This window comes from Bos indicus, chromosome 12, assembly GCF_029378745.1.
Source record: "Bos indicus isolate NIAB-ARS_2022 breed Sahiwal x Tharparkar chromosome 12, NIAB-ARS_B.indTharparkar_mat_pri_1.0, whole genome shotgun sequence".
NCBI lineage: Eukaryota > Metazoa > Chordata > Mammalia > Artiodactyla > Bovidae > Bos > Bos indicus.
Genome location: NC_091771.1, coordinates 21,242,951 through 21,261,721, shown reverse-complemented (window position 1 = coordinate 21,261,721; position 18,771 = coordinate 21,242,951). Strand labels below are relative to the sequence as shown.

General features: G+C 52.3%; 1 protein-coding gene across 5 annotated transcripts in view; it reads left to right on the top strand.

Annotated features, from left to right (window-relative positions):
- ATP7B (ATPase copper transporting beta) overlaps window positions 1-14,604 on the top strand; it is a 75,065-nt gene extending 60,461 nt beyond the window's left edge. For all 5 annotated transcript variants that reach the window (XM_070800136.1, XM_070800134.1, XM_070800135.1 and 2 more), the window contains 9 exons: window positions 283-477; window positions 2,308-2,490; window positions 5,647-5,815; window positions 7,430-7,573; window positions 8,313-8,455; window positions 9,826-10,029; window positions 10,125-10,242; window positions 11,548-11,650; window positions 12,398-14,604. In XM_070800136.1, coding sequence (XP_070656237.1) covers window positions 283-477; window positions 2,308-2,490; window positions 5,647-5,815; window positions 7,430-7,573; window positions 8,313-8,455; window positions 9,826-10,029; window positions 10,125-10,242; window positions 11,548-11,650; window positions 12,398-12,671 — 1,533 coding nt within the window. In that variant the 3' untranslated portion in view covers window positions 12,672-14,604. The remainder of the gene's footprint in view (window positions 1-282; window positions 478-2,307; window positions 2,491-5,646; window positions 5,816-7,429; window positions 7,574-8,312; window positions 8,456-9,825; window positions 10,030-10,124; window positions 10,243-11,547; window positions 11,651-12,397) is intronic.
- Window positions 14,605-18,771: the final 4,167 nt, after the last annotated feature.

Sequence of the window (18,771 nt, the reverse complement as noted above, 5' to 3'; positions counted from 1 at the left end):
TCCTGAGCCCAGCACCATCCAGCCATCTCAGAGCCCCCAACTGCACTGGGATGTTCTTTTTTATTTTTTTAATGAATTTTTATTGGAAGATGGTTGATTTACAATGTTGTGCTAGGTTCTACTGTACAGCAAAGTGAATCGGTTACACATACATATATCCATTCTTCTTTAGATGCTCTTCCCATAGAGGTCATTACAGAGTGAGACGTTCTTTTGTGATCCGAGTTCTGTGTGATGTCTCATCTGACTCCCACCCTGCCTCCATCTCTTCCCTCTCGTCAGGTCCCCAGCAAGGGTATCTCCCAGGCAGAGGTGGTCCTGCGGTTTGCGTTCCAGACGTCCATCACGGTGCTCTGCATCGCCTGCCCCTGCTCGCTGGGTCTGGCCACGCCCACGGCCGTCATGGTGGGCACCGGGGTGGCCGCCCAGAACGGCATCCTCATCAAGGGAGGCAAGCCCCTGGAGATGGCCCACAAGGTCGGTTCCCCCGTGCTCCCTTTGAGGTCTCGGGTGGGGTGATTTTGTAGCTGTACAACTGCGCATTTTTTTTTTATTAGTCCTAATGAAGACAGTACTTGTTTAAATTTCATATTCAAATTTGAGTTTGAAAATGAGAAAAACCTGAAAGAGGGCTCGTTAAGCCCTGCTGACTAAGTAAAACAGAAGCCACGACTCACTGGGGATGACGTAGGAACCGCAGCAGTTCACACTTAAAGCACTGAATGCTGTATAAATAATCTCTGTGACAGCACGGAGGCGGGGGCTGGTTGTGTCCATTTTACAGGGGAGGGAAGTGCAGCGGGGGCCCGGGGGCCTTGCCAGGGGGCCTGCAGCTCAGACATGCAGAGCCAGGCTCACGGCCAGGTGGTCGGGCTCCGGGGAGGGTCCCGGGACCTTGGGGTGGAGAAGCGGGCCGCAGTATCTATAAGGAATCTCCCTTCAGCCAGCAACCCCAGCCTTCCGTCCTCCCTTTATTTCTTCGCTATCTATTGAGTGTTTACTGTGTGTGGGTCCCGGGCTGGGCCCCAGCTCTGAGGGACTTTACAGTCTAGTGAGACAGACAGCCCTGGGGCAGGTCAGCTGCAGGTGCCGTGTAGAGTGTGAGCTGCGTGAGGACAGTCTGAGAGGCCCGAGCGTAGACGTGTGAGTGTTGGATGGGACGGGGCTGACACAGGTGGACAGGGAAGGTCTGGGACCTGCCGTTGACGGCGCTGGAAGGGTGTCTGGCCATGGGACCAGCACAAGAAAGGGACTCGGGAGGTCGCGGTGCCCAGTCCCAGACTCCATAGGATGGGAGACCATGGCTGTTTCCCCATCATTGTGTCCCCAGTGTCTTGCCCAGAGCCTGACACGTGGAGATCACCCCACAGATATTTTCTGAATAAATAAACGAGGACAGTCATGGAGTGAGAGACAGGAGATGAAGGGAGGAAGGAGGTGGAGAGAGGGGCCTTGAAGAGCCTTGCAGGTTTATTTAGTCCTGCAACAGGATCCACAGTTTTAACCAAAAAACGGGGTGAAGCGAGGTCAAGCACCTGCATGATCGCAGGCTGGGAAGATCCTCCTGGTGGCCTAGTGGGGGCTGGAATAAAAGCCGGCCAGAATGGTTGAGGGAAGACCCGTTAACGGTGTTGAAGTCAGAAACAAGAAGGGGAGTCTGTTGTTTGCTAAATGAGGGACAGCCGAGCCTACAGGATGCAGTCTGAGCACAGCAAGGGCCGACCTTGTCCAGGGTCCAAGGACTGGGGCACTCGGGCCATCTAAGCACAGTAGCCGAGTGTGGCCAAGCCCAGACCCGTAGAGACCAGTGCAAGGCTGCTGCTGACCGAGGGGGACGGGCCCTCAGGCTGGCTCTGTGGTTACTTGTAATTATGGCCAGGGAACACGCCCTTCCTTTCTTGAACGTGGAGCTGGAGGCTTTTGCACTGACGCAGGCCAGAGAAAACTGTGCTTGGCCTGGCAGACAGGGTGGACAGGGAAAAGGGCAGGCCCCCAGGGTTGCCCTCCTGACATGACACCAGGAGAGGTCTGCACAATGTTACTGTCTAGGGTGGGTACCATACCGCTTCCCATTAATCAGAGTGAAAGCTCCTGTGGAGTTTTTTGAGAACTGGGCAGAGAGGGAGCTAAGTTTTTGCAGCAGGAGAGGTTAACCCTTGGGATGGGCATAGAGGATTCTGTTACATGGGGTGTGAAGGAGTGTTGTTACCTGCTTGGGGTGGGTCGGAAGAAGTTCTGCCTTGAGCTTGTGAGGGCTCTGAGAGCCCCATTTGTGTTTGGTCACTGAAATGGGGTTGTTTCTGGCAGATAAAGACCGTGATGTTCGACAAAACCGGCACCATTACCCACGGGGTCCCCAAAGTCTCACGGGTCCTCCTGCTCGTGGACGTGGCCACGCTGCCCCTGCGGAAGGTGCTCGCTGTGGTGGGGACTGCAGAGGCCAGCAGCGAGCACCCCCTGGGCGTGGCAGTCACCAGATACTGTAAAGAGGTAGGTAGACTGGGCGTAGCTGGGCCCTCGCTCCCCCCGGCTCCCCGCTCCCACCAGCTGCCCCGAAAGACTCGCAGCTCCTTCCTCCACACACGCCTTTCTTCCTCGCTGCCCTTGGCCCCCCAAGCCAGCTGCTTCTGGCAGGGGGCCTTGGCATGTGTGCTTAAAGAGATTGGCTCAGATGGTAAAGAATCTGCCTGCCATCCAAGAGACGCAGGTTCAATCCTTGGGAAGATCCCCTGAAGAAGGGAATGGCAACCCACTGCACTAGTCTTGCCTGGAGAATCCCATGGACAGAGGAGCCTGGTGGGCTACAGTCCATGGGGTCGCAGAGTCAGTGACTGAGCAGGGACGAACAAACGAAACTGAAACCGAAACCAAAGCCAAGCTCAACACAGCACAAACTGAAGTGGCCAAGGAACGGAGAAGCGGGAACTAAGTTCACAGATCAACTTTCCACCCACCTGGCGACAGTTACTTAATTTTAAAGAGTAAAGACAAGAGGAGTGAGGCTAGTGACGGGGAGGTACACGCAGCTCACAGCGGCAGGTCCCCTGTCATGTTTCCAGATGATCACAAAGCAGTTCAGTGTGCGGGGTCATTCATTAGGCATTCTCTGACCATCTGAGCTCAGGACAGTAAGAATTAATTAATAAGATGCAAACTCTGCCTGCTGGGAGCTGAGGGTCGAGTGAGGAAGACAGATATACGGATTCAGTCCTTTATGAGCATTTCGTGCAAAGGGATACAAAAATGGATGGGGTGTTGGGGCGAGAGCAGGAGAAGTCCACTCCACAGGGGACGCCTGGGATGGAGGTGAAGCAGCAGAAGTGACCAGAGGCCTGTGGGTTTTTGGCACAGTCAGTGGCGAGCCATCACCCTGATCTCTCCAGACGAAAGGGCCAGGTGAGCGTTCTCTGTTTTCAATCTGAACACGGAGGCCCCAGGGATGTGCTGGAATATCGCCCTGAACAACGTGTAAACTGTCTGGACAGTACAATCACCAGTAAATGTCGAAGGGTGACATGATGCTTTGAGGAAAAGCTGACAACTCTTGCTGGACAGGGAGTTCTCCCAGAACTCTCGTGCTGCATCCTTTGTGTGGGGCTCGGCTGTTTCCCCTCTCAACCTCCTGATGTTTCAGGAAAGATTCAGCTCGCCCCAGGCATCCCTTCTGTTCTGTTAGCCAAATAAGCCCAGGTCCTTTCTCCTGCCACATTGCCCCTTCCCCCCCCAGGGTCTGTACATGGGCAGTTACCTCAGAAGAGTTAGTTACCACTTACCTATTCTGTAGTTTTTATGAAATTATTTTCAGCACAAAAATAAAATCTTCCCCCACTTTGGCACCTTCAGCCTTGCCACCCTGCCGGGGACCAGCCCCGGCTGATCCAGGGTATTCGAAGGAGAGACGGCGTAGGCGAAGATCAGGAGACAGTTGCTTAATTAAATGTTAATTAAGGATATAAAGAGTAATAGAATGAGGACAGCTCAGTGAGGAAATTTAGTGGAGAAAAGAGGCTGAATAAAATTCCAAAGCAGGGAATTAATGTCACCTACGAAGGCCGCAGGCGTCCTCCCATTCTCCCGAAGGAGAGGAGACACTAAGGCCTCCCCAGTCGGATCTTAGAAGCCCAAGCAAAATTAGTAGGCTTGACAAGCTTCCCCGCCTCAGAGGAAAAATTCAGCCAGAAGGTGAAAGAAAGAACGACATGGGGAGACCAAATTCCGGTGAACAAAAGGACATACTTTATTTTCCAAAGCAGTTTTATACCTTAAGTTGTGCATAGAGGATAATGGGGGAAGGGGCAGAGGCATGCAAAGACAGCAGTTCCTGATCCTTATCGAAGTCAGGCTTTCAAACTTATCATATGCAAAAGTTTAGGTGATTTACATCATCTTCTGGCCAGGAAGCCTGTTAACATTTTAAGAAACTTATTTTTCTCTAAAGGTGATTATTCTAAAGTCAGGCGCCAGCCTCCAAAAAGCATTGGAGAAAGTTGCATTCCTATAGGGCAAAGGTGAGGTGGGCTCAATCAAGAAAAGAATTAACTCAAGGGTCCAAGATTACAAACATTGAGGCAACTGCTTACATTTCTATACACCCATTATATCAATCAATACACCGCCAGGGACACAGTAGGTAAGGGATATGGAGACTTAGCAGCAAACATTGGCCCAACAAGTGAAAAACCCTTCACCAATACAATTTCTAATCAATCTTTTAACTACTCAAAGGAATCTGTGTTTAGACAGTTTAGAACATCTCCTGCCTCTCAAAGTTGGGAGGCTCTGAACAATCACATGTTGCCGGAAAAAACCTATTCAGGCAGGCTAGAGGACTTCCAAAGGAGTTTGTAGGTTGAAACACTGTCACACCCAAGAATTATTAACTGGAGCTGTAAGCTAACTCTTTTTTCAGAGAGAGGTAGTGGGGGACAGCCCCCCGTAAAGTCAGAGGTGTAGCTGAAAGCACAAAGCAGAAAGTAGGCAGACTCTGGTTTTGGGGGTAGATTGCTCGAGAATTTCCAGGGAGACTCCTGAGGCTTGATCCCGCCTTTGCGTATGCCAAGCCTCCTTCCTCATGACCTTTGTCAGGGACGGAGCTCGCTCCCCGCACCACCCCCAGCCTTTAATTGAAAGTGTTTGATGTGCACGGCCTTTCTCCTTTCTGGACCACATCTTGTCCAGGATGCCAGGCATCCAGACTCTAGGAGAGAATTTGTTGTTCAGTCACTCAGTTGTGTCTAACTCTTTGCAACCCCATGGACTGCAGCATGCCAGGCTCCCCTGTCCATCACCAACTCCTGGAGCTTGCTCAAGTCATGTCCATTGGGTCAGTGATGCCATCCAACCATCTCATCCTCTGTCATCCCCTTCTTATCCTGCCTTCAGTCTTCCCAGCATCAGGCTCTCTTCCAGTGAGTCGGCTCTTCACATCAGGTGGCCAGAGTGAAGGCTGTTTTAAGCATCTGTGTCAGATGAGAAAAAAAGAGCTGCTGGCTCGAGTCTCTCTCTCTGCCTTTCTGGGAAGTTCTCCCACCGTCCCTCCTTTAATGTCCAGCAGCTGCTGCTCTCCCCGCTGCCCTCATCCCACCCCTGACCTGACTCCCTCTCAACTCACCTCTGTTCTCTGCTTCCTCTCCCTGCGCCCCCCAGGAACTCGGCACGGAGACCCTGGGGTGCTGCACGGACTTCCAGGCAGTGCCCGGCTGTGGAATCAGCTGCAAAGTCAGTAGCGTGGAGAGCATCCTCGCCCAAGGCGAGCGCCTGCAAGGCCCACTGACCACTCACCTGAATAGAGTCGGCAGCGACCCCACAGAAACAGGTATCCTTGGCTTCGGTCTCCACCGCTCCGTCTGCCGGGGGTTGGGTCCAACCACAGAGGGCGCCACGCCAGGCTCACCCCGAGGTTCCTGCCTGTGAGAGGGTTGGCTAAGGCCCAGTGTGCCGCCCATCTGCCTCCCAGGGCAGCCTGCAGCTTCTCTCATGTCCTCTGATGTGGCTTGATGCTAATGGCAGACAAAAGTGGCGTATGACTTAAAATTCACAGAGTTTGCTTTTTGTTGTTGTTCAGTCGCTCAGTCATGTCCAACTCTGCGACCCCATGGACCGCAGCACGCCAGCCTCCCTGTCCTTCACCATCTCTCCTTGAGCTTGCTCAAACTCATGTCCTTTGAGTCAGTGATGCCATCCAACCATCTCATCCTCTGTCATCCCCTTCTCCTCCTGCCTTCAATCTTTCCCAGCATCAGGGTCTTTTCCAAGGAGTTGGAGTTTGCTTACCTGCCCCCTAATCTCAAGTCTCCTCTTTCTTATCCCAGGCCAGTCTTGCTTCTCATCAGCTACAGGGTAGACCAATGGGAGTCCTTTTGTTCTTGCTAACCAGGAAACTGCCACGTGGTTGGCTCTGATGGGATGTGATGTATTTACAAAGGTAGCAGCAGTCAGGGACAGAGGGTGGAAATGGTCTGCCTAAGGAAGAGTGGACACTGGAGGGGCAGCTGCTTTTTGAATAATGGCCTTGGTTATTTAAAGAGTGGCTTGCTAGCCATCAACATAAGAGTGGAACCAAAGCCTCCAACCAAAAAAACCCAGGTTGAGTTTTTGCTTTTAAGTATATTAGTAGTTAAATCTTGATTTAGATTTTATTGTTACCCACCTTCTAGCCATTTAGAGCCCCTGATGACCTTTCCTCTGCCTTCCAGGGACCTGCCTGTCAGTGTCGTCTGAGTTGAGGTGACAGGTGCAGGGCTCGCCTGGCCTTTTAGGAGGTGAGCCTCACAGTGTTTCACACACATGGGCTGCTGGTTGGCTGGTTCACCTTGCATCATCCGTACTGAGCCAGAGAGGAGTCTAGTCAATTCTTGCTTTTGGTGCCGAACACATAATTAACTGCTCTAATCCCTGCAGAAACGGCAGCAGATACCTCTAAAGGCCAGTAGGTACACTGCGTGGTATTTAATGTGTTTGTAACACCTTCACACACCTTAATTCACACCACGGTTCTGCATGCTAATTGGTTTCCCCCCTGTCCTTCAATGCTGGTGTCGAGAGGCGCTTTCCAGGTTGTGGTTTTTCCAGAACCACCAAGTGGACATTTTGCTACGAGAAGGATCCCGTGGCAATGGCACCCCACTCCAGTACTCTTGCCTGGAAAATCTATGGACAGAGGAGCCTGGTAGGCTGCAGTCCATGGGGTCGCTAAGAGTCGGACATGACTGAGCAACTTCACTTTCACTTTTCTCTTTCATGCATTGGAGAAGGAAATGGCAACCCACTCCAGTGTTCTTGCCTGGAGAATCCCAGGGACGGGGGAGCCTGGTGGGCTGCCGTCTATGGGGTCGCACAGAATCAGACATGACTGAAGCGACTTAGCATAGCATAGCATAGCACGGTGACCTTGGGCTCTGTGGGAATAACTGCACCCTCTTTCGAGCAGATGCGGCCACGCAGACCTTCTCTGTGCTGATCGGAAACCGGGAATGGATGAGGCGCAACGGCCTGACCGTTACCAGTGACGTCCGAGACGCCATGACCGACCATGAGACGAAGGGCCAGACGGCCATCCTGGTGGCCATCGATGGTACCGCCCCCCTCCCCTGCCCTCTGCTCTTGAGGGAAGCTGGAGACGTCAGGCAGAAATCGAGGCTTCCTTTAAAAAAAAAAAAGTTCCTCTCTGTTATTTTTAGTTCTATTTTCTCCTTCTCCCAGTCCTTTAAACCCACCGCCCCCTCAGCTCAAGAGCTGGAATTGACTCAATTAAAAATGCCTCTTATACACCTTCACTCTCGTTTCTCCATCACGCCTCAGCTCTCGCACACCTTCCTGTGTCAGTCTCTAGAGTCATTAAAAACAAAACTCTACACAAGTGTTTTCTGTAGGAAGAGACAGAAAGGAGGGATGGATTTCCTAGCTGTTTGGACATTTGTCACTTTTTAAGGAGCATTTGTTGTATATCTCATGTTTTAACAGCTAACAGTTATTGAGTTATTATGAGTCAGGCACTCCACAAAGCAATAGATGTTCCTTACAGACAATGTGGAAAATTCTAAGAACTTGGGAAAAAATGGAATATCCCTCATTATCCCACCCCTCAGGGAGCCTCTGTCAACTCTCTGATAGTCCTTCCAGACTTTTGTGTGCATCTGGACATGTATATAAGTTTAAAAAGCAAATTCAAAACTGTGCATCCTGTTGTATGATCTGGCGTTTTGTTTTGGCCTGTGACATGGTGTTAGGGACACTGTTCCTGGCTGCCGAGTCTTCCTTGCTCCTCAGCTGCCCAGGCTCTGGCACGTGCTCACCCACGGTGTCTCCGGCAGGTGTGCTGTGCGGTATGATCGCCATTGCGGACTCGGTCAAGCAGGAGGCCGCCCTGGCCGTGCACACGCTGAAGAGCATGGGCGTGGACGTGGTGCTCATCACCGGGGACAACCGCAAGACAGCCAGGGCCATCGCCACCCAGGTGCGGCCCAGGGGCTGGCGTGTCTCCCAGCTCGGAAATTACAGGCGATTTTATGCTGGCAGAAACAGTTGGAGGAAAGGTGACTCAGTGGTAAAGAGTCGGCCTGCCAGTGCAGGAGATGCAGCTTCGATTCTTGGGTTGGGAAGGTCCCCTGGAGAAGGAAATGGCAACCCACTCCAGTATTCTTGCTTGGAGAATCCCATGGACAGAGGAGCCTGGCGAGATACAGTCCATAGAGCCATAAAAGAGTCGGTCACACGACTTAGCGACTCAGCAACAACAGCAGCAGTGCATGGAGCACTCAGCTTTGCTCTGGTGTTTTCTCTCCGTCGGGGCTTTCCTCTCCATGTGCTCTGATCTGCTCCAAGCCCACAGGGGACCACCTTGCTGCTGCCCCAAAGGCCACATCCGCTGGAGCCTGGGTGCTATCATTTCTGCACAGCCGGCTGCAGCCCCAGAGAAGCAGTTATGGTGTTCTCTACTTCCCAGACTCTGCAGTGAGGAAGAAAGACCACGGCTTTAGGGCTGCGATAAACACTCTTGCAGCCTTTATGTTAAGGGAGTGTTTTGCCGCCCAGCTCTTCTCACACCACACCAGCTGGCTCCTGGGTCCCAGCAGGTCTCCCTCTGTGCTTGGCTCTGAGTTTGCACAAGGGCAGCATGACTGCCTGCCTGCCTGGCCCGCTGTGTGGGGACAGCTCCAGTGCAGACTTCTGGCAGTTATATACCAGCCCTTCGGGAAATGTGGGTAAAGCTGTCTGCTTTTGAAAATGACTTGGTTCTTAGAGGGGAGCAGTGGCACCTGTCTTAGCCGTCCTTCTAAGAGTACCCACTTTCCCTGGTTAAAGCTCGTTCAGGCATTCAGCAAGCACTCACTAAGCTGCATTGAGAGCATGGCCCCCGGGGAGCTCACAGTTCTGTCAGGAGGGTGACCCAGAGGCGAGTGTAAACCGTGTACAGGGGGCTGCCAGCCTACCCCTCAGCCTGGCAGACAGGGACACCTTCTAGGGGAGAGGAGGCCTGAGTCAGGGGTGGTCCCCAGTCAGAATGGGGAAGGCTGGGGAAAGAGAAGAGCCCTTTGCAGGACCAAGCAGGTAGCATGGCACCACCCGCAGGTGCCAATGATGGCTGCTTTGGAGAGGTCACCGGGTCAGCATGTGGAGAGGAGCACTGGGAAGGTGGGGTGTGGGGGTGGCACTGGGATGGGAGTGGGGGGTGCTTGTTTGCTGTGTGCCCCGGAATCTGCAGGGCTTGCTGTGGGGTAGGGTGGGGTGGCTCCTGGGTTTCTGCTCCTGCTGCTGCCCCCTGGCAACACCGGATGTTATTGCGTACTTACTTCTTTATCGAGTGCTGTTTCCCTTTCCTTCCAGGTCGGCATCAACAAAGTCTTTGCGGAGGTGCTGCCTTCTCACAAGGTGGCCAAGGTCCAGGAGCTGCAGAACCAGGGGAAGAGAGTGGCCATGGTGGGCGACGGTGTGAACGACTCCCCAGCCCTGGCACAGGCTGACGTGGGCATTGCCATTGGCACGGGCACTGACGTGGCCATCGAGGCGGCCGACGTCGTCCTCATCAGGGTGAGCTCGGCTGCGGCTCCCCGTCCCCGTTGTCCCATGGGTCACGGGTCCCCCACCCACCCCACCCACCACTCACCTGTGGTCCTCTCCCACAGAATGACCTGCTGGATGTGGTGGCCAGCATTCACCTCTCCAGGAGGACCGTCTGGAGAATACGGCTCAACCTGGTGCTGGCGCTGATCTACAACCTGATTGGGATCCCCGTCGCGGCAGGTAGGCCCTCACCACCCTGTTCCCTCGACCCCAGCTGCGGCCAGAAGCCTCTGGAAAGAGTTAATTTGCTTATGTTCTGCTTTGTAAGTATCTAAAGGTAGAGGGCATGGCAGTCAATACTCCGGTATTCTTGCTGGGAGAATCCCCATGGACAGAGGGGCCTGGCAGGCTACGGTCCGTGGAGTCGCAAAGAGTCGGACATGACTGAGCATGAAAGATGAATGAGAAACTGCAGGGAGGAACCAGGCCCCCATTCACTTCAGGCCGCTCTGAAAAGCTGGCCAAGGTGCTTGATCTTATTTACCATGGCCTTGTTTTCCAGAACATTATTAAGACACACAGTCTGAAGAGTCATCATTCTTAACAGTTATGGGGCACCTGCTGCATGCTAGGCTCAGGGACCAATGCTTTAGAACTTTATCTTAAGAATTAATTCCGCCCAGGTTTTACCCTGACTCAGGAATAGTTATGGAAAGTGATGGATGTTTTCTGCTTCCTAACCTCTCCCTCCCCCACTGAATCTTGTGTCACCAGACAGAGAAAAGTTCCAGACCCTCCTGCAAGGAAAACATCTATGTGGGCCAAGACCTTTTTTTTCTTTTCTTTCTTTTTTTTTTAATTGGGATCTTCCCAGATCAGGGATCAAGCCCATGTCTCCTGCATTGGCTGGCAGGTTCTTTACCACTGAGCCACCAGGGAAGCCCCGAGACCTATACTGAAACATGACTTTCCCACCGCACCTGCCCCTGTCGTGCCTGAGCGGTCAGCACTGCCTCACACGGTGGATCGGTGTCTCCGCCACAGCCTGGCTCTGGTAGATGCACTTCCTGCCCCAGAGCTGGCTCAGGAGCCCATCCCCTCCCATGCTTGAGGCTCTATCTCAGGACCTGGTCTCATCACCCCTTATCAAGTGCTTTGACATCCTCGAGGAAGGACCTTCCATGTAGATGGGGACCGTGGTCATTGGCATCTTATCCCGATGCTCACACCTCCGAGGGGCCCCGGGATGGCTGTCCCAAAGGGTCCCTGAGGTGCCCTGTCCCCTGGAGCTTCCCCCAGACCAGTGATGCCACCTCTGGATGGTCCCAGGAAGGTCTGGACAGGTTGGGGACTCAGTCCCTTCGACGGTGCCCCCACCGCCCAGCTCTGAGTCAGCCTGTCTCAGCTCCATGGGCCCGTGGCCAGCACACAGCAGGAGGCTTCTGAGCTGCCCAGAGGAGGACAGCATCAGGTGGGCAGTGAGGCTGGGCCCTCCTGGCTGTCTGCCCTGGGCCACGCCCTGAGTGTCGTCCTCCCCTCGGCCAGGTGTCTTCATACCCATTGGCGTTGTGCTGCAGCCGTGGATGGGCTCGGCGGCCATGGCGGCCTCCTCTGTGTCTGTGGTCCTCTCGTCACTGCAGCTCAAGTGGTGAGTCCCCGTGGCGGGCCTGGGCCGGGGCGGGTGTGTGGCTCGCTCCCTCACCGGAGACACCTGCCACAGGCACAGCCAGAGGCCCCGAGCGTGGCCAAGCATGTGTTTGTGTAAATGATTCCTCCACCTTGAGCCAGTGGTTTGCCGCTTAGCAGTCACCATGCATGGCTTGTTCCAATTATCCTGCTCAAGGGCTGTTTATGTAAATATTTGGTCATAGGATCCTGTTTGTTATCATTTTCTCTTTTATACAAGAGATGCTTATTTATGTTTTCATTTAACAAGAGTTAATAACAGCCTACTATGTACCAGGGGGCTTCCCAGGTGGCTCTGATGGTCAAGAACTGCCTGCCAATGCAGGAGACATAGGAGATCTGGGTATGATCCCTGGGTTGAGAAGATCCCCAGGAGTAGGGCATGGCAACCCTCTCCAGTGTTCTTGCCTGGAGAATCCCATGGACTGGGGAGCCTGGTGGGCTACAATCCTTGGGGTCGCAGAGTCAGACACGACTGAAACAACTTGGCACGCATGCTCTATACTATGTACCAGGCATCTGGATTGAAGTTTCTAAATCAGGCAGAGCTGAGCCTTGGGAGTTCAGTGGCCTTTCCTTTAAAACCCATGAGGCTTCGATACTGCATGTCAGTAGAAGACTCGATGAAGGGGCTTCATCGGGCTTATTAAAAGGGGGGGCGGGGTGCTGTGCGTCCAGGCTCAGGCGCTCTTGGATCCCCGCCCTGCAGCTACAGGAAGCCGGACCTGGCGCGGTACGAGGCGCAGGCGCACGGCAGCATGAAGCCTCTGAGCGCGTCCCAGGTCAGCGTGCGCGTTGGCATGGACGACCGCCGGCGTGACTCCCCGCGGGCCTCGGCCTGGGACCAGGTCAGCTACGTCAGCCAGGTGTCCCTGTCCCCCCTCAAGTCCGACAAGCTGTCCCGGCACAGTGGCGCGGCCGATGACAGGGGCGACAAGTGGTCTCTGCTCCTGAATGACCGGGACGAGGAGCAGGGCATCTGAAAGCCGCCCCCGTGGCTGAGGCTCCCAGCCAGCAGCGGCAGCAGCAGGCGGCCGAGCCCCTCCAGGCCTGGGCGAATATTCTGGATCACCCTTTCCCTGCACCCAGGGGGCTCGATTCCCCGGGTCCCACGGGCTCGGGAGAAGGCGTGCTTGCTCACGCTTGTGGGCTCATCGCACACCTTGCTGTGGCCTCAAGAAGAGGAGGGACAAGCCCTCCTCGCATCCCCTGCCTTAGCACTTGTGACACGACCAGTCTCATCGGGTCCAACATCTTCGCTGCGCACCTCCACAGAGCTCATAAAAACTTAGGGGTCTGGCTCTTTCTGACAGCACCCCCGTGCATCGCGAACCCGAGACCACCGTGTACCTCAAGCGCCCCCTTGTTTTCTGCTGGGGCCCTCTCTTCCTCCTCTGCCCTTGATGGTGGGGGTGTGACACCCCGTCATCTGAGGGCAGGGCTGATATCATCACTTCCCCTCTGCTGCTCTCCAAGGGGCTCCTGTGCTCCTGCCTGAACCCCTGCCCACACGACCACCAGCGAGCCACGCTTCTCCTCGGAGACCAGAGGTCTTGGTTGCCCGCTAGCTGCTTCGCGCTAGAGTCCTGGCTTCTCACGCTCAATCCAGTGTGGTTGCTGACTGTCGCTGCCTAGCTGGGCTGAGGGTCTGAGAGCCTGAGGCTTGAGAAATTTGGCTTCCTGTGGGGTCCTGGGGGAGGCACGTGGCTCAAGATTCTGCTTGCCTGGTTTCAAGGGTTTCAGTTGCATGGCCTGTGGTGTGACAGTCGCCTCACAGGGTCTGGTATGGGGTTCAGGTCTGTGCTCCCCAGAGCCGTGCAGCCCAAGTAAGAGGACACCCCAGCCCTCCACAAGCTTCGACTCCTGCGCATGGAGCTGGTGCCTTAGGAAGGGGGTGCCCACCACTCCCAAGGGAACTGTTTCTAACTTCAGTGACCTTTATGGTTGCAGGATAATCAGAGCAACAGCAATGGGCCCATGGTAGACTCTGAGCTTGGTGGTGATTGGCAGAGCCTGTGGGAGTCTGCAAATACTAGCCAAATCTTAGACTGAGTAGAGTCTGTTCTCAGTTTCAAGGGGGAAGCCCTTATCACACACACTTCAGTTAGTTATTGTCAGTTATTTTTTAGGGGGATATAAGCACTTTTTATCGCTTACCTCTAATATTCACAACGAACTAGCGAAGTAGATAGAATATTGTCCACATTTCGCAGGCGGGAAACAGGCTCAGAGAGGCTAGAAATCCCGCCAAGGATCACACAGCCAGTGTGCATGCCAGAGCAGGAATCTGAATTCACATCCACGGGCCCTGAAGTCTTTTCTTTAATTTGGCTCTACTGTCAATATTTTGTTTGATAAGAAGCAACAAGGAAAAGTCCCTTGTTCCTGGAAGAACAAAGCTGCCAGGTGATGTATTCACTGAACTGGCTTGAAATGTGACTGCGAGGTCATGTCACATTGCCTTCAGATAGCTCCTTCCCATTTGCATATAATTGAGTCTGTGCAGCGTCTTATCCTTTAAAATCCGTGTGCAGGGTAGAGGTGTGGTTTTGCTTCCAGTCTTCCTTCCCCAGCCCTGTCCTGCTTATGTTCTCAGTTGTGTCCTTTCTCTGTTCCCAGCTGCTGCTCAGGGAATGTTTCCTGTTTCCCTCCAAGAAGCTAATCATCTAAAGAATCCAATTGTAATCAATTTTTCAAAAAGCTTTTAGGACCCTGAATGTTATGTGTATAGGGACATGGAGATATTTATATAATTGTACAGAAGATAACCTTTTAGATGTTCAAAAAGTGTCAGGAATGTTTTGTTGTTCGTTTTTTTGGTCAGGAAAGAAGAATTCCTATTTCAAAAACATTCCATGCTATATTTAGAATAAAATTTCATTTTTTTTATTCATCTAAAAACCTGCCTGTGCCCGGCTCTGTGTGAGAGGGAAGTGTGTATGGGCTGGTGTGGCGCCATCTTTGGGGAGAACTGAGGTGCTGGTTTTTTGGGGGCAGAGATGGGCGGGGGGTGGCCAGAGCCCCATGTTGGGCCATCCCAGCACTGTGTAAGCCCCTCCCTCAGTGCCTGCCTCTGTGGTCTGTGGGGAGAGCTCAGGAAAGCACTCCCTCAGAGTGTCAGTGCAGACACGGACTACGTTACCCCATCAGATGCTGGTTGAGGGTGATTATCTACAAAAGGCTGTTCTCTGATGCACACATCTTCGTCAGGAGGGTGATGTTTTGGGATCCTTGGGCCTGAAGGAGTGAGGTGGGAGGAGGGGTAGAAAAGTCTGGAACAGAGCGCTCTGCTGGGAAGGCTCTGGAGAGATCCTGGGGTGGGTGGGGGTGTCCTGAGTGAGCCATACCTAGAGGTGAAGCCACGGTGTCGTTCATCATCCAAACCAGGACACTTTCAAGAGTGAAAGGAGGTGCTACTAAAAATTACACCAGGGAAACTGGCCTAAACTGGGACTACCCAGGCTAACTGGGGTGTGTGGTCACCTTAAGAGGGAAGTAGACGTTGTGCAGTTGTCACTGACACACACAGCAGTAGCTTCACACACACCGGTTGTGGGTTTCGTAGGTGTGCTGGTGACTTAATCCTTCATCGGATGGGGAGAGCTCCCCCTCGAGGTGATGGTCTTGGGGCTCAGTGGGAGGCACAGCCGGAGAGTCACGCGAGGGCTGTGCTAAGTGCCCTCCTGCGCCCTTAGGACTTCATGCCAGGTGTGCCGGGCCCCTCTTCTGGATGCCCCAGCTGTGGGAATTCCTGTCGTATGCACGTCCCATTGTGGAAAGGGAAGGTTGATACCACCTGAACAAGGGAGTCCATTCCTTTAGAAAACAGATTGTCCTCTAAAACTTGAGCAAATTTGCCTGATAGAATTCCACATGCACCAGAATAAATCATAACATCTGTCCATTCCTGAAAACTTTTCAGTCTTTAAGACCTCAGTGAAAAATTGTGAAAGGATCTCTATTAACATTTGTTAGTTGCTCCGTCGTGTCCAACTCTTTGTGACACCGTTAACTGTAGCCCACCAGGCTCCTCTGTCCATGATATTTCCCAGGCAAGAATACTGGAGTGGGTTGCCATTTCCTTCTCCAGGGGATCTTCCTGACCCAGGGATCAAACTGAGGTCTTCTACCTTGCAGGCAGATTCTTTACCATCTGAGCACCAGGGAGAGATAAGTGAAAGACTGTGATAGGATCACCTATTAAATGAATGTAATAATTCTAGTTTTCCTTTTTTTCTTAAATGGCACCTGGAAATTTACATGTCAAAATATAGTTCTGTTCCCAAATTGTTCTGCTAGCTTAAGATGGAATAATGAAAATGACTTTTTAATTTTTTTAATTTTGTGTATTTATTTTTGGCTGCATCAGATCTTTCAGGCTTTCTATCTTCGTGGTATGTGGGCTCTTGCCCTGCAGCATGTGGGGTCTTAGTTTCCAACCAGACACTGAACCTGCATACGCTGCATTGGAAGGCAGATTCTCAACCACTGGACCACCAGATAAGTCCCAAAATGACCTTTATTTTAAGAAAATCCATCATAAGCCCAAATCAGCCAATCAAATAGGTGAATTAGAAAAAGGTTATTTGAATTATAGGATTTTTTTTTTTTTTTTTGCTTTGAAAAATTCCTAATGATATATCAGCAGATAAGTTCCCTAATACATATAAAATTCTTGCCGAGTTAATAAAGTTTTATACACAGACAACCTTTTTTATCACTGCATCTTTTGTTTTGAAAAAAGATGAGGGGTGCATATACAAAGAAATGCTTTCAGGAACCACTCTTGCTGACCCTCAGTTTCCCTTTCAGATGTGTGGGAAAGCTGAGTGGGTGTTGGAAAGAATTGTGGAGTTCTTAGGAATGAAACCACCTCCTTTCTTCATTTTCAACCTTAGCTTGGGCAGAGACATGAACACCACTGTTTGGGTTCCTTCCAGAGCGAGATGTCTGCGTGTCTGCCATATTCCTTTGTGTAAAGACAATGACAGAGGCTGAAATTACAGGATAGAACATGAGAGCGTTAAATAATGCTGTGAAATCCCAGAGTCTTTTTACTCTATTCAAAAAGATGGAAAACCCAAACTGATGGAAGGCCATCCAAAGGCTAAATGAAAATAAGAACTGATGCAAATTTAACGTTTTTTCCCTCCAAAAAGGAAATGGTGATTATTTCTTGCTGATATAAACATGAAACTGCTTATAGGAATAATGTAAGCGTGTACAAATTTATCAAAGCAGGGAAGAGGCTGTCATAATACCCCCACCCAACAAAAGGAAACCCCATGGACGTGATGTCTTGAGGGGTGTGCTTTGTGGGTGGACAGCGCTGGGACACTAAGGGAGCAAAGCCTGCCTGCCCATGGGGGTCCCAGCTCCCTGATCACATTGTAACCATCTGAGCACAGTGGCTGTAGGGGTCCCGGGAAGGACCTGTTGTGAAACTGATCCCTTACCGGGTCCCAGTAAGGTCAGGGGACAAGCAACATTCAAATACCGTGGGTGCCACCATCGAGTCCGTCACTATCAGCTCAGCTGGCCCTCACAGTGGCCTTAGGAGCTCTTTACCTCCCTGCCCATTTCAACAGTCAAGCTGACTGTCCAGGACACAGAATCCAGGTGGATGTTTGAACCCACTCCCTCCAGCCACAAAGCCCTAGTTCCGTGTGCCCCTCTGGCCCACCCCCTCCCCTGCAAAGGTGACTCTGGGTACTCTGTGTAGCAGAAGGAGCTGGGTTTCTTCCGCCATTCCTTGGTGCCGTGCTTGGGGCAAGTGTCCTTTCTCTCGAGGGCCACCAGGTGTCTCTCTGACCAAAACAACTTAGTCTGCAGCCAGAGACCCAATTCTCTTGATCATTTGTTTTGTTTTGTTTTGGATCTATCTGGAAACTCAAACTAAGCATCATCTTATTGAAAATGTAGGCGATGGGTCAGAATGTGAGGGTGGAGTTCAGCCCTGGCACTGGGTGGCTCTCCAGTGGCGGCAGAGGATAACATGGTTGGATAGCATCACTCACTCGATGGACGTGAATTTGAGCAAACTCCAGGAGATTGTGGAGGACAGAGAAGCCTGGCGTGCTGCAGTCCATGGGGTCATAAGTAGTCAGACACAACTTAGCCACTGAACAACAACATGATGTGTTTATATCCTTGCAGCCCAGAGTTTCAGCGCCTCCTCAAATTTGCACTTAGCTGTGCAGAATATAGGGCTTCTCAGGTGGTGCTAATGGAGCCTGCTATGGAGCCAGAGGAGACTGGTGTTTGATCCCTGGGGAGGGAAAATGCCCTCGAGTAGGAAATGGCAACCCATTCCAGTGTTCTTGTCTGGAAAATTCCACGGATGGAGGAGCCTGGCAGGTTACAGTCCGTGGGCTTGCAAAGAGTCAGATACGGCTGAGCACACACACACGGTGGGATGACTCAACAGTGACCTCTGACATCTGTACATGACTACTGCGACTCCCCAGAGCCTCCTTCTGTCTTTCTTTCTCCAAACTAGCCTCCCCTGCCCCTAGGCAGACACAGCAGCCTAGTGTGTGGTTCTGAGTCTAGCCTGCTGGAGGGAGGGAGTCCTTCTCTTTCAGTCCCATTTTCTCTGAGCTGGCTTCCCCTCCTGCACAATGTTTGGAATCTTTCCCGGGGCCAGTCCTACCCCTTTGCCAGCTGCCTGACCTCTCGTGCCCCTCCCAGCTCCCTCCTCTCCTCCATAAAAGCAAGCTCTCTTGTCTGGATTTGCCTGTGGCCTGCCAAAGCTGCATCACTGTTGTTCAGTCACTAAGTCGTGTCCAACTCTTTGTGACCCCATGGACTGCAGCACGCCAGGCCTGTCTGTCCCCTATCATCTCCCAGAATTTGCTCAAACTCATGTCCATTGAGTTGGTGATGCCATCCCACTATCTCATCCTTTATTACCCGCTTCTCCTCCCGCCCTCAATCTTTCCCAGCATCAGGGTCTTTTCCAAAGAGTCTGTTCTTTGCATCAGGTGACCAAAGTATTGGAGCTTCAGCTTCAGCATCAGTCCTTCCAATGAATATTGAGGGTTGACTACCTTTAGGATCGATTGGTTTGATCTCCTAGCTGTC